We start from the raw sequence: 14,086 nt of genomic DNA on the forward strand, positions 1-14,086 counted from the left end.
AGGTCTAAAGGGAGGAATGTACTTCGTCCACCGCTGGTGGTTTATCACTTGAAGTTCATTGAAACAAGTGTTTGTGGAAAAAGTAAGAAGTAAAAACGTTCAAATGGCTTGAGCAACTCCTACAGCTGTCAAAGTTGTTGCTTAGCAGTGGCATCTCAGTGGAGTGATACAGTGTTTGTGAAAAACCTGTGATGTTATTGTGAAATAAAAGCACAGTTAGAACGCCTCTCAACCAATCAGCTCTAACTAAATATTACATAAAAACTTGAAACATTCAATACATCACCAGGAGCTCAGTCATTTAAATCTTAAATTAGCTTGAACTGGACTCCTGACATCCTTTCTTTGCTGAAAGTTCATTAAGACTTAGGCTCAGTTTCAGAGCTGCTAGGCTGACGTTAATTGTTACATAGTGGCTGAACTGCAGCTGAAATTCAGCAAGTTTGTTTAGTGATGTGACTAGTATGGAATTCTGTAGAATTGTGCAGAATTAAGGTGTAAGAAAGAGCTGGAGCACACATTACATTGCAGTGCATGCTGGGGACTGTAGTGCAGCTCAAAGTGAAACGAGCTAATATTACCAGAATTATCATTATTATTTTTTTTTTTTTTTTTTTTTACCAGAAAATACTTTTGCGGGCTGGATAAGATTGTGTCGCTGGCCTGATCTGCTCTGCGGGCCTTGTGTTTGACACATGGGCTGTAAAGCAATCAAGCAAACCCTTCTTAACCTTATACATCATTACGTGCAATTACACAAGTAACATCAGACTCGTACTGATCAACCAGAGACCTACAGAATATTAGAAACTGCACTCTTAGGGTTGTAGGCTATAGTGAGATCTGTATACTGTAAGGATGCAACTAAATGTGAATAGACTACATCATTCAGAGCAAACAGATGCATCCTGATGCCTTCAAAAAATGAAAAAAGATCCAAATAGGTGCTTTTTTGTTGTTGTGTATTTGTTTTAACTGCAGTTCCCTCTAAAACCCATATCAGCTACTTGCTTTTTACACTCTAATTTAAAAATGTTAGAAGAAAATAAACCCACTATTCTTGAGGACACTGTTTTTTTTTTTGGTTTTTTTGGTGCTGTTCACAAAATTCTTCCTGTTCCAGGATGTTGTTAATTTGGCAGGTGCTGCCATTTACTTTTACGCATTAATTAACTGGGTCAAGGACAGCAGAGTGGTGCAGATCCGTGAACCACAGTATTGTCAGAAAACAGCTCACTAGACTGCGTTAAAGAACAAATTATCTTTGATCTTTTAAGCATGTTCGAAATCTCTCCCTCTATCTACTTCAAGTCGGGATCTTTTGGTGCGTGTTTAGCAGTTAGCAGCCTGAGTGGCTTCCGAAAATACTATTATTCACTCAAATGAAGTCATCAAAGTTAGACGTCTCCAATTTTGCCGTCTTGTTACGGAGCGTTTTGTAAGGCTGTTGGGTGTTTCTAAACATCTGAGACCAGTTTACGCTCAGCAACAAGAGCCATACATTGCACTGATCGCTGGCTGTGATGTTTACAGTTTAACACGAAGGCAATTGAAATACATGACGCTGTTCTACATTGTCAGTATCCCACAGTATATAACTACACAGTCAGAAATAAAGGTCCTAGCCTGTCTCTGGGGCAGTTCCCCTCTAGTCACTGGGGTGGAACCCTCAAGGCTCCATCTCAGTCCCTTTAGTCAGGGAACGTAACTGAACCATAATCCACTGAAATGATGTTCTAAGCTGTACTGACTCCACACACCCTGCCTCGCCTCCAGGCTTTTATTCTACTGTTCTGTTTTAAAACATTCAGTTATGAAAAGGTACAAATACCAACTTTTCACCTGGAGAAACTGATTTAAGGCTTTCAATCAGACCTTAAAACCACTGTAGGAGCTTTAAGAGAACATTTACACTGTTTGTACCTTGATGAATAAAATTGTCCCTGAACAGAACCTTCATTTCTAACAGTGTATTTATAAAGATGGCTCGAGGAGCCCCGTCAGGTTTTGAGTACTTATAACTGAATGCTTGTTCTCAAAATCACCCCTAAAACCAATAGTTTAATGCATTTTTGGAAACCTTATCTGTCTTGCATGTGAGTGAGGTGTCTACAGATATCCAGTCAAATCATGCACACTTCTATAGCACTGTCAACTATATTTCAAACAGTAATTGACAACAATCTGATAATCTTTGTGACCCAGTGGTTGTAGAGCAGCTACTGCTATACTAACAGTGTGAGGAGGAGGCTCTTCTCTGATACAGTGGGGGAAAAATGCTGTGATTGTGTCAGAAAAAAATAGATCTGCTGTTTGTTCTGTCAAGACTTAAGCCTGCTGGAAAACTGTTTAATTAAAAAAGAAAGACAGAACAAAGTGATAATATTCTCACCAAAATCTGTCATGTGAAGGAGACACTGAGCTTTTTCTGTATCATCTGATAAGTGAAAGCGCACTCACATGCGATTTTGTAGGTGACTTTGTTCTTTTAACTCTAACGCCACATGGGAAGTGGTGCAGGTTGTTGAGTTGAGGTGATGTGGTTCCCTGGCATGAATGTAGGATGCACTCAAATCGCCTGGTTTGGGAATTGCTATGACTCCAACCACAAGACCCTAAAGCGGATAGTGAGGACAGCTGAGAAGATCATCGGGGTCTCTTTCCCCTCCATCATGGACATTTACACCACACTCTGCATCCACAAAGCCACCAACATTGTGGACCATCCCTCACATGGAGGCTGCCCACAGGACACTGTTGGCTGGTTATTTTTGGTTGGTGGACTATTCTCAGTCCAACAGCGACACTGAGGTGTTTAAAAACTTCAGCAGCACTGCTGTGTCTGATCCACTCATACCAGGACAACACACATTAACACACCATCACCACATCAGTGTGACTGCAGTGCTGAGAATGATCCACCACCCAAATAGTACCTGACCACTGAAGAACAAAGTATCAGAGAAACAGATGGACTACAGTCTGTAACTGTAGAACCACAAAGTGCACCTATACAGTAAGTGGAGCTGATAAAATGGACAGTTAGCATAGAAAGAAGGAGGTGGTCAGAATGTTAGGCCTTATCAGTGTATATTGCTGCTGTCATATAAAAAAACTTGCATCTCTATTTTTGGCGTTTTTGAAAATATTTGAAAACGCCTGTTGTTCTTTACATTGTATGTAAATTTCACGATGAATGGACCAAAAGAAATGGCCCAAAATGGCATGGAAAATTAGTCTGGTTCCTTTGATCAAATCAAATCAAATCAAATTTATTTGTATAGCGCTTTTTACAATGGATGTTGTCACAAAGCAGCTTAACAGAATTCCAGAAAAGACAAAGTTTTAACAAGAATGTAAAAAATGTAAAGACCCCCTCGTGAGCAAGCCATGGGCAACAGTGGCAAGGAAATACTCCCTCAGAACTGAGGAAGAAACCTTGGGAGGAACCAGGCTCACCTGGGGGGACCCATCCTCCTCTGGTCAAACTACCTACAAGTGATTATACTACTAATATTAACAGCAGTAATATTGGTATTAGGAATAACAAGGAGTCTATGAGAACATCAGCGTAGGGTGGGCAGCTAGTCCAAGGCAGGTGGTGGTAGCTGGGGCGTGGGCAGCTGGTCTGAAGTGGGTAGCAGGAGGGCTCGGCAGTCGGTCATCCTTCAGTGTCCGGCCGGACATATGGGTGATTGTATACTCAAAAAAAGCAGGGAGAGGGAATTAGTTTTATTCTGTCTGTTTGTACATAAAACAGGGGATGCAAAAATTTACAGAGTGAGGCTAATGACTCCGGCAGATCTGACTATGACAGCTTAACGTAAAAGGAGAGAACCAGAAGGACACACAGACACGGCAGCACTCTGAAACAGTTTAGCATCTCAGTTTACTATAATTCCCTGTGTCCATGGACCCCTGGATTTGCTGCCTTTATCTAGGGGGGAACATTACCTACCAAAGCTAAACTGAACAAGTGAGTTTTCAGCCTAGTCTTAAAGATTGAGACTGTGTCTGAGTCCCGAACATTTTCTGGAAGATCATTCCAGAGTTTGGGGGCTTTATAGGAAAAAGCTCTTCCCCCAGCAGAAACCTTCTGAATTCTGGAAACTATTAATAAGCAATCACTCTGGGATCTGAGTAGTAGCAAGCCCGTGTAGGGCTTTATATGACAATAAAAGAATTTTATAATCAATACGGAATTTAACAGGCAGCCAATGAAGTGATGATAGCACAGGACTGATATGATCAAATTTTCTAGTTTTAGTGAGGACCCTGGCTGCGGCGTTTTGGACTAGTTGAAGTTTACTTAAATTCCTGCTCATGCATCCTGACAGTAGTGCGTTACAGTAGTCTAGCCTGGACGTAATAAAGGCATGTACTAGTGTTTCCGCATCATGCAGAGATAGGGCATTTCTTATATTGGCAATGTTGCGAAGATGCAGAAAAGCTGTCCTAGTGATGCTGCCTATGTGTTGATCGAATGATAAATCTGAATCTATTATGACGCCAAGAGTTTTTGCTGCTGAACCAGGTGTAACTGGAAAGTCAACGAGATTTAAAATTAAATCTGGCAGTTTATTTCTTGCTAATTTTGGACCCAGAAGGAGAACCTCTGTTTTGTTACAGTTTAGTAGGAGGAAATTCTGTGACATCCAGCCTTTCACATCTTTTACACAGTCCTCCATTTTCTTTAATCTGTATTTGTCATCAGGCTTGGCTGATATGCACAGTTGCGTATCGTCTGTGTAACAATGAACGTTAATACCATGATTACTTAACTGTGCCTAACGGTAACATGTATAGAGTAAATAATAAAGGTCCTAAAATAGAGCCCTGCAGAACTCCAAATCTTACTTTTGAATAACTGGAAGATAAATTGTTTACATTAAGGAACTGATAACGTTCTGTTAGGTAAGATCTGAACCATGATAGGGCTGTCCCTGTGACTCCAACCATGTTTTCTAACCTTTCTAGGAGAATACTGTGGTCTATTGTATCAAAAGCTGCGCTGAGGTCGAGAAGCACTAACAGGGATACGAAGCCTTGATAAGAGGCAAGAAGAAGATCATTAGTTATCTTAACTAGAGCTGTCTCAGTGCTGTGTTGTGGCCTGAATCCAGATTGAAATTGTTCATATATATGGTTCTTATGTAGATATGAACTAAGTTGTTGGGCCACAGCCTTTTCTAAGATCTTTGATGTAAATGGTAAATTAGAAATAGGCCTGTAATTTGACAATACGCTAACATCAAGATTTGGTTTCTTGATCAGGGGTTTGATAACTGCTAGTTTAAAAGCTTTGGGTGCATGGCCCAGACTAAGGGACGAGTTTACAATAGTTGAAATAGGGTTTATAATGACTGGCAGTACTTCTTTGAGTAATTTTGATGGAATTGCATCGAGTATGCAGGTTGTGCAATTTGCAGAAGAGATAATCTTCTCTAGCTCTAGCTGTGGGAGTGGGTAAAAGGTTTCCAGGCTCTTTTCTACAGCTGTGTTTTGTTTTATATCAGGCAAGTCAGATGACAGCCAAGTTGGGTTTAATACTGTGGGTTGAATTTGTTGTCTAATATTTTCAATTTTATTATTAAAGAAGTCCATAAAAACCTCACTGGTGAGAGTTGCTGGGATTTCTGGTTCAGTACCTGCCTGATTTTTTGTGATTTGGGAAATCACACTAAACAGAACTCTAGGATTATATTTATTATTCTCAATCAGCGAGGCCAGATATGCTGAGTGAGCTTTTGTGGGAGCATTTCTATACTCTATAAGGCCGTCCTTCCAGGCAGAGTGGAACACTATCAACTTGGTTAGTCATTCAGATTCAGATTCAGATTCCTTTATTGATACCAGGGGGAAATTGCAGTTGTTACAGTTGCAGCCATTTATATAAAATAATAAACATTTTAATAATTTAAAACAATATAGAGAAATTTGCAGTATGTACATGAGATTTAAGTACTTATTAATACAGTAAAGTGGCGGTGATTGTGATAATAAATATGAAACATCTGCTATAAAGCAGTTCAACTATTTAAATGATTTAAATTAAGTTAGTGTCCCTCTGAGTTATTGCACACACAATTGTTGTTATTGCACATATGAAGTTTGGTATTGTTTTTTGTGAATCACACACTGAAGGAGGAGTTATAGAGTTTGATGGCCACAGGTAAGAATGACTTCCTGTGGCGCTCTGTGGTGCATTTCAGTACGATGAGTCTTGCACTGAATGACCTCCTGTGCCTCATCACCGTGTCGTAGAGTGGGTGGGAGCCATTGTCCATAATGGCCTGCAGCTTAGACAGCGTCCTCCTCTCCAACACGGCCGTCAGCGAGTCCAGCTCCACACCCACAACATCACCGGCCTTGCGGATCAATTTGTTGAGTCTGTTGGCGTCTGCCACCCTCAGCCTGCTTCCCCAGCATGCAACAGCAAAGAGGATAGCACTCGCCACCACAGACTCATAGAAGATCCTGAGCATAGTCCGGCAGATGTTGAAGGACCTCAGGCACCTCAGTAAAAATAGAGACGACGTTGGCCCTTCCTGTAGAGGGCGTCAGTGTTCTTAGCCCAGTCCAGTTTATTGTCAATATAAACACCCAGATATTTGTAATCATCCACTGTGTCCACACTGACCCCCCTGATGGACACAGGGGTCACCGGTGCCTTGTCCCTCCTCAGGTCCACCACCAGTTCCTTTGTCTTTGTCACATTGAGCTGCAGGTGGTTCCGCTCACACCATGCGACAAAGTCCTTCACCATTGCCCTGTACTCATCCTCATCTCCCTTGCTGATACATCCAAATATTGCAGAGTCATCAGAAAACTTCTGAAGGTGGCAAGTCTCTGTGCAGTAGGTGAAGTCCGTGGTGTAGAGGGTGAAGAGGAAGGGAGAGAGGACAGTTCCTTGTGGAACTCCAGTGTTGCTGACCACTCTGTCCGACACACAGTGCTGCAGGCGTACATACTGTGGTCTGCCAGTCAAGTAGTCAACAATCCAGGACACAAGGGGGGCATCTACTTGCATCACTGTTAGCGTATCACCCAGAAGAGCATGCCAGATAGTGTTAAATGCACTGGAGAAGTCAAAAAACATGAGCCTCACAGGGCCTGGCTTATCCAGGTGAGCGTATACACATTTGAGCAGGTAGATGATGGCGTCTTCAACTCCCAGACGGGGCAGATAGGCAAACTGGAGGGGATCTAGAAAAGGCTGGACTATGGGTCGGAGCTGATCCAAGACGAGCCTCTCCATGGTCTTCATGACATGAGACGTCAGTGCCACTTGCCTGTAGTCCTTGGTGTCACTGGGTCGTGGCGTCTTTGGAACAGGAACAATGCAGGATGTCTGGAGACTCAGGCTCATGTTGAAGACATGTTGAAGTACTCCACAAAGCTGGGCGGCACAGGCTTTAATCACCCTGGGTGGAACCCCATCAGGGCCTACAGCCTTGTTTGTGCGGAGTCTCTTCTCACCTGGTCAGCAGTGAGACACATTGTAGAGGTGATGGGTTGGGAAGGGATTGATGTGTGAGATGGGCTGTCACACTGTCACAAGAGGGGGCAGGCTATCAGGATGGGGCGGGGGGGTGAGTGGAATGGGCTGCTGAGGACCAGCAGCAGAGTAGTCAGGCTGGGGGGTGGACAGAACCTGCCGTGTCAAATCTGTTAAAGAACAGATTTAGCTTGTTGGCCCCATCCACACTGACCTCTACTCCTCCGTTGTTGCTGGACCTGAAGCTGGTGATGGTCCTCATTCCATTCCAGACCTCCCTCATGTTGTTCTGCTGGAGTTTCCACTCCAGCTTCCTCCTATATTTGTCCTTCACCTCCTTGATAGCTGTCTTCAGTTCCCTCTGGATCGTTCTCACCTCCACTCTGTCTCCAGCTCTGAAGGCCCTCTTCTTCTTGTTGAGAAGAGCCTTAATGTCCTTTGTTACCCACGGTTTGTTGTTTGGGTAACATTTAACAGTCCTGGTTGGGACAGTGGAGTCCACACAGAAGTGAATGTAGTCCATGATACACTCTGTGAGCCCGTCGATGTCCTCTCCGTGTGGCTCACAGAGTGCAGACCAATCAGTAGCCTTGAAGCAATCCTGCAGTGCCTCGTAAGTCTCCCCAGACCATCTACTCACTGTCCACTTGTGTCCACTGTCCACTCGTGTTTGATGTTTTGGCTGTATTGTATTGTATTCTCATGGTGTTTGGCTCTTGTTTGAGGTTTTGTGTTAATTTTGTCATGTCTGTCCCTCCTGCTCTCCGTATTGGCTGTTTGAACCTGGACCATTTTGACCATGACCCTGGATTTGCCTTTAACAAAAGTCGCTTATCTCAGCGTATGCATCTGCCTCCTCGCTAAATAATAATAATATAATCATAATTAAAATAAGTAAGAATATAGATAATAAGTAAACACATAAATAATAAAATAATGAAAATAAGACAATAATGGTAAAAAATCTGTGTCAGGCAGAGTAGAGGTGGTTAGAGAGTAAAGGTTTAAATGACTGAGTGACCCTATGAGCTGAGCTGGAACTACAGGCAGATTTTCCCAGTTCAGTAAAAACTCTCGGGACCTGGCATCTGATCCAACCACTGGAGCGAGTATGATAAACACCATTATTTACAGATATCACTGAAGTAACATATGCTGGCATACAGCCAGAGAATATGTGTTTCCTGCCAAGCTGCTAGTGAAGGCCAACCAACTTTCCCATCCAGTCTGCAGTGATGAGTGTTTATACGGGTCTCCCTGGATGAACCTCAGTGCACAGTGATAGACTGAGTCCAGTGGTTTGAGGGAACTCATAAACTCAGCATAAGGGTTCATTGATAAAGACGTATGATTCTGTTCAGTGACCAGTGTCTATTAAAATAAACTTACACATGTATAGTGTTATTACCAAACTTGTTCAACCGGCCATCCGACCTTGTTCTGCAGGAGTGGATCTACACGCACGGGCAGCAGATTCGACAGCAGCAGCACTGCCTGTCCGTTTCCACCACCTTCCCAGCCTCGCAGATCCTGCTCATGCCCTGCAACATCAGCGACGGTAAACAGGTAACTCTGCAAAGCATGCTCTCTCTGACAGGCCATAAATCAAGCCTCACTTACACCCAGCCTGACAGCTTCTAGAGGAGCCTCCTGACACAGCCTCTATGAGTTCGGCAAGACAGCTGGAGCGTTAGGCAGGCCCCCCTGGAAAAGCTTTTTTCTCTTGGGAGCCACCAGCAACTGCTTCCCTTGTCAAATTTGTCGCCTTGGAAATGTTGGAGTGATGTATTTCGGGTGGGTGTAGCGCAGAGTGGCAAGATTCTTCTACAAGAAAAGATTATTGTATGGAGGGAGCGTGACAGGACTGGTGATATTAACAGTGTAACTGAGATTTTAGGGTGCATTTTATATGAATTAATCACAGTCATTCTTATTATTTTGTAAAGTTAATTATGGTTAAAATTTAAAATTATTCATGAAGACTTTTTCAGTTTAAAAAGTGTCATCAGGATAAATTTTTTACTTTCAATAGTTCAGTAACATTATATGAATGCAGGGTTCACATGAGCCATAAGGTGAGCCTGAACTTGAAAAGAATTTCCAAAGGGCGAACACAGCTTCCAATTTTCATCATCAATGTCTAGCAAGAGGAACAGCATCCACATGTTCCTACCAACAAGTGTATATATCATATATAAAGTCAATAGAGCTCTTCTTACAGTAGAACAGCTCTAGTAGAAGACCTTTAGCTTTCCACTTCTCTGTTGCTTTTGTTAGTTTGCTACTCGTTTATTTATTCATAAGTCTTTGTGGGCACTGTCCAGAGTGGTCTATTATGTATTGCTTTAAAAGCTATTTAAAAGCTGTATTTAAAAAGGGCTGCAATCGCAGACTCAGCACACAAGGAACCGGACCACAAGGAGCAGGCTTTCAGTCTGCATAGTTTTGCATGAAAGAAAATGTATTGACGGCATTCAAACAATGAATGGTGTTAAAAATATTTTTTTCGTTAATGTGTTATTAACACGTGGACTTTGAGCCCAAGTGCCCCCGAAACAGGTTGGGGTTGAGCAGTAGTTACATTGTTCAAACTGTTAAGGCATGTTTGAAGCAATGTTACTGTACAATGAGATGTTTGGTAAAAAGCAGAGGTGGTCGAGAAAGTAAAACACAATCTGTCAAATGTCATAGACTTCCATATGTCAGTCAGCCCATCAGGGCAGGTCCACAGCATGCCAAGAGGAAAAGGCTTTATCTGTTGGTGGCCAAAGAACTTAAACAAGCAAATCATTGGCAAAACCTTAGACATTAGCTCCCACTGAAACATTATTAGCTCTGAGCCATTTTTTTTTTCAATTCATTATTAGATGAAAGTGAAAAACAAGAAACAACAAATTGCTAAATATTAAACAGTGATATGCAGGACAGCAGTGTGGAGCTGTGAAAGTAATTGAGCTAAAGGTAGTTGAAAGATTGAAGGTTTAACATTTATTAAGTGAATTGTATCAGAATTTATTTATTTCAGAGTTTATTAGATGGATTTGGAGCAGAAATTGGTCTCACTTTATTTGCATAGCTCCGAATAGACTGTATGCAGATGTTCAGTTGATTAACAAACTGTTGAAAGTCAAATCTGTTGAAAGTCAGGGTTAGGATTAGTACCAGGGTAGAGTTAGGTTTTGGGTTGAGGTCAAGGTTAAGGTTAGAAAAATTAAGGTAAATGTAACAGATAATTAGTAGAATGTAAGTTAAATGCAAGATAACCAGGTATGAAACATTTACACTGGCAAATAAAGTGTCAGCCAGAAATTTAACAGTCAAGATTTTAAAAATACATAGATTTCATAATTTGCAGGACACTGTGTTACTGTTAAACCTCCAACCCTTTCAGTTATATTCTTTATGGGTGCTGTATTAGGACTAGGTTGATTCAGGTATGTTCCTTGTGGTTGCCAATCTCATGTTTATTGGTGTCTTTTTTTTTTCTCCTGTTTGCATTTTATTTTCCGTGTCTCAGCGCTGGCAGAAATCCGGCACTCACCTGGAACACCAGGCTTCACGCTTCTGCCTAGACAGCGAAATGGCTCTGGACGGCATGGAAAGCAGTAGGATGCTGGTCATCAGCCCATGTGAGCCGTCGGCCCACACACAGAGATGGGAGATGCCTTTCTCATGATCCTACCCCAGCCAGGCCTCCCCCGCCCAGTGAGACAGAGGGAGAAGACGGAGGGGAAGGCTCCAGTGTGCACCTCCGGGGAGACTACACCAAACACCCTGCTGACCTGCTCCACTCTGACCTGCTCTGTGTCTGTAGCTCACATGAGGTAAAGGAAGGCTGCAGAGAGGGAAAGGCTCGTCAAAATAGTCATGGGGAAACTCAACCAGGGATGTCCAGCTTTGGTGCTGGAGGTAGAGGTCCCGTGAGATTTTAGCCTGCTCCCGCAGAGATTTCTCCCGCTCCTGCCCACGCTATCCCACACACATCCAATATCTGACACAGTCTAATCACAAATACATTATCATTTGCTTCAAAAACATCACATTTGACACAGATATGGTCATCAGGCTCACTGTGAAGTAACTTCACCAAACGCCATTAATTCCCAGTAAAGACAAAGTAGGAATTAAACCACAGACTGGTTATATTTCGTGTTTTGTTGGGCAGTTGTGGCTGTTGGACTAAAGGCTAGTCCATCTGTTTTTCTGTAGACTTTGTTGTATGAGTGGTCCACTCTAGTAGTGCTACTTGTAGTAGTAATACAGATCCTATTACTTCCTCCTGTCTTAATCAGTGGTCACAGGACGCTGCCCACAGGACGCTGTTGGCTGGATGTTTTTGGTTGGTGAGCTATTCTCAGTCCAGCAGTGACACTGAGGTGTTTAAAATCTCCAGTAGCACTACTGTGTCTGATCCACTCAGACTAGCACTACACAAGCTAACACACCACCATCACATCAGTGTTACTGCAGTGCTGAGAATAACCCACCACCCAAATAGTACCTGCTCTGTGAGGGTCCATGGGGGTCCACCACTGAAAAACAGGGTGAAAAGAGGCTTATATAGTCCTGTGGTGAACTATAAAGTGCATCTATATGATGTGTGGAGCTAGTAGAAACAAGCAGATGCACTTAATGAAATGGCTGAACTATGTATATATACCTATACAAACATTGGACCAAAGCATTATATCCACAAAGTCATTTTTACAGGAGAAGGAAAAAACATCCTTAGCTTTTAATGAAAGTTAATGGAGCAGGATATTATTTTGGACAGTTTCTGTTGGTCAAAACGGCAGCTGCCTTTTTCTAATCATGTAAAAATTAAAAATGACAATATATTGAGTTTAACATGTTGGGAAAAAATAAAACACATAATGAGCAAGTGTTGCATATGTCACATTTTTCAATTCAACTCAGTAAATAAATAGCAATTGTGCATTAAATATGCAGAAGTTTTGTGCTTGTTGCAGTGTTTGTCTGATTCTAATTATTCTCTCCTGCTTTGCTCATAGGATCCCTGGAGTGTCAATCACACTGATGCTGTGCAGAACAGGATTGTGCAGCCGGTCACACGTATGCAAGTCTGCCAGACACGCGCAAACCTGAACGAGGCCCTTAATGTAACACTGGAGATCTACGCACAAAGAACTTTTTTACCCTGAATTCACCCCAAAGCAAAGCACTTGTGTAACAGATCAGCACGCACATCTACATCAATAAATGGCCTATTTTTCTTTAAGATGTGACTGTCTCTCACTTGTTTTCAGGACAGACAAAATACGTACATTCATATACATATTTATTAATGAAGACTGCTTTGCATTACAATGGTTGACTCTTCAGAGTCGGAATGCGCTTCTCTTTCATTGTGTGAAACAATAAGTACGCCCCATGAAATACTTAATTGGGACATATGTAGGCATATCAGTATTTGATCAATAGCTAAACAGAATGTATAAATAAATATTATGCAATAGAACAAACACAAGGAAAATGTGACTTTACAATCATTTATTTACAAATAAATTAACTGAGATATCTTTTTTTCTGGTGGAAAATAAGTACACCTCTGGCTTCAGTTACTGGTATTGCCCCTTTGGACATTAACAGATTTTGGCATCTACTATCATTTCAGTGGGACTCAGATCTGGGCTTTGACTGGACCGTTCCATACACCCTCCATTTCTTCCTTTTAAGCCATTCCGTGATGGATTTACTTGTATGTTTGGAATAATTAACCTATTAGAAGGTCCATTTCTTCAGCTTGAATGTTTCAGCAGATGGCCTCTTATTCTCCTTTAGCATTCTCCTGTATGGAAGAGAGTTCATGGTAAATTCTGGCTGCTAGTAAACCAGGCCCTGAAAAGCAGCGCCAAACCATAGCATTTTGACATCATGCTTACAATTGGTATAAGGCTCTTATGATCAAATGCTGTCTTTGGTCTTCTTTGACTCTTTGACTCACCTGTCCATAGCACATTGTTCCAGAAGTTCTGGTCCTTGCCCAGATACAGATTTGCAAACAGTAGTCTTGCCCTGAGGTTCTTTTTAGACAGTCTTCCTCCTGGTGCTCCTCCCCTGTAGGTCAAATTTGTGCAGTCTTGTTTGTAATAGTAGATGCATACACTTTTACATCAACAGGGCTGACTGTTGTTGAGTTGCCTGCAGATCCTCTGATGAAATACTGGACTGCTTAAAGACTTTTAGCATCTTACAATCCTCTCTTGGGCTAAACTTGGTGAGGTAGACTGGCCAGAACAAGTTGGCAGTGGTTTTAATTCTTCTCTACTTGTAGATGATCTTCCAGACAGTGGAATGATTGATTTCCAATATTTTGGAAACGCTTCTCAAACCTCTTCCCAGACTCATAGACATCCACAGCCTTCTTTCTGAAGGCCCCAGAGAGCGCATCTGATCTAGGCATGATGATACCACACACTCCAATAAGAAAGAGCAAACCAGACATTCCAAACTGGACGTTCTCTAAGGGTTCAAATCAATCGTAACTGATTTGATGCAACTGATTTAAATTTGATGTATTTAAATGAAGACAGGATATCTGCATGTCTGAAAAAGAAAAAGACTGCA

The 14,086-nt window shown here is 42.0% G+C and overlaps 1 protein-coding gene across 1 annotated transcript in view; it reads left to right on the plus strand.

Annotated features, from left to right (window-relative positions):
* galnt14 (UDP-N-acetyl-alpha-D-galactosamine:polypeptide N-acetylgalactosaminyltransferase 14 (GalNAc-T14)) overlaps nucleotides 1-12,981 on the plus strand; it is a 118,682-nt gene extending 105,701 nt beyond the window's left edge. Inside the window, exons 14-16 of the mRNA XM_017701048.2 lie at nucleotides 8,945-9,064; nucleotides 11,016-11,322; nucleotides 12,511-12,981. Of these exons, the coding sequence (XP_017556537.2) occupies nucleotides 8,945-9,064; nucleotides 11,016-11,174 (279 nt within the window). The 3' untranslated portion in view covers nucleotides 11,175-11,322; nucleotides 12,511-12,981. The remainder of the gene's footprint in view (nucleotides 1-8,944; nucleotides 9,065-11,015; nucleotides 11,323-12,510) is intronic.
* The last annotated feature ends 1,105 nt before the right edge of the window (nucleotides 12,982-14,086 follow it).

This window comes from Pygocentrus nattereri, chromosome 4 (genome assembly GCF_015220715.1).
Source record: "Pygocentrus nattereri isolate fPygNat1 chromosome 4, fPygNat1.pri, whole genome shotgun sequence".
NCBI lineage: Eukaryota > Metazoa > Chordata > Actinopteri > Characiformes > Serrasalmidae > Pygocentrus > Pygocentrus nattereri.